Below are 1286 nucleotides of genomic sequence, written 5' to 3' on the forward strand. Positions count from 1 at the left end.
TTGCCCGACCGGTGTTCGTCGGGCGGCGGACTTCCGGCGGATCGGCGGCCGGGTACGGTCTAGTAACGATGGGGGGAATGCATCGTTACATCACCCCCCCTCGTAGGATATGCCTAAATTTAGAGGCATTCGGTGACGTGATGTTTACGTCTCGGGCGCTCGCATTTAATTTAGACGGCGGCGGTATCTCAATTCTCCGGTCTTCGAGAATCGCATTATCCAGTGGCCTTGTGGTGACTGGATCTTATATTTCCGGGAGACGTGCACGGCGAAGTGGGGCACGTCGAAGACGACGCCGGGCTCCACTTGTACCCGGATCGGCGGCGGCGTTAACGGGCCTGTCGGCATCAGGAGGCGAGGTGGTTGATCTTCGCCGGTCTTTCCCTCGGTTTCCCGCGATCTCTTGCGGGCTGGAGTGCTCGCTGGTGGTCGCGAGCGGGCAGGCGGCGGTGGCGAAGCCTGCATCAGCTGCTCCAATTTCAGCTGATTGACGCGGTCGGAGCGCTGGATTAGCGTGCCGATCTTCGGCGGCCGGCTCGGTGGTCGGGCGGCTGGGCCGGTTGGCGGACGGCTGGTCGGCTGCGGTGTTCGCTGGTCGGACGGTCCTGGCAGCGGAAGATCGTACGCGTATAGCGGGTCGTCCAGGAACTCGTTTATCGCAGCTAGGATGTCGTCGGGTTGACTCATCTTGTCTTTCTTGTCTTTCGCATTTGGATTTTGCCGTTTATTCGTCTCTGCCGGCGGTGGGGGTATCGTCATCTTCGTCCCCGCTGTTATTGTTTTCGCCGGTTTGTTTGGTTCTGGCGGTTTTTAAATCCTGCACGTGTACGTGTCGGTACCATTTTCCCCGCTTGCTCCTCAGGTCTACGATGACGGGTGAGACGATTCGACGTACTTCGAGCGGCCCGATATATTTCGGCGCGAGTTTTGCGTTGAAACTGTCGGCTTTTCTTGACAGCGGGTGGTCTTTTTTCCACACCCATTCGCCGATGTGCGGTCTCCATTCTCGGCGTCGGAAATTATAATATTTCTCCTGCCGTTGAAAAGCTCTGACCAGTTGTATCCGGACGATTTTATAGGCGTCGTCTAGTCGTTCTCGTATCGTATCTGGTGACGTCCTCTCGGTTGCTGGTGCGGTGCGGTGCGGCGGTACGAGCTCTCGCCCGTAATTGACATATGCCGGCGTATAGCCGGTGGCATCGCGTACTGCCGTATAAAATGCGTATAAAATGCGAATTGAAAAGCGGGCAGGTGTTCGTCCCAGTCTCGATGGTCCTTATCGACGA

At 57.4% G+C, this 1286-nt stretch overlaps 1 protein-coding gene across 1 annotated transcript; it reads right to left on the reverse strand.

Moving 5' to 3' along the window:
- Nucleotides 1–165: 165 nt before the first annotated feature.
- LOC115245519 (extensin-like) lies at nucleotides 166–759 on the reverse strand. The gene has a single exon (XM_029823890.1). The coding sequence runs from the start codon at nucleotides 757–759 to the stop codon at nucleotides 166–168; it is 594 nt and encodes a 197-aa protein (XP_029679750.1).
- Between the last annotated feature and the right edge of the window lie 527 nt (nucleotides 760–1286).

This window comes from Formica exsecta, unplaced genomic scaffold (genome assembly GCF_003651465.1).
Source record: "Formica exsecta isolate Colony F162 unplaced genomic scaffold, ASM365146v1 scaffold994, whole genome shotgun sequence".
In the NCBI taxonomy this organism is placed as follows: Eukaryota; Metazoa; Arthropoda; class Insecta; order Hymenoptera; family Formicidae; genus Formica; species Formica exsecta.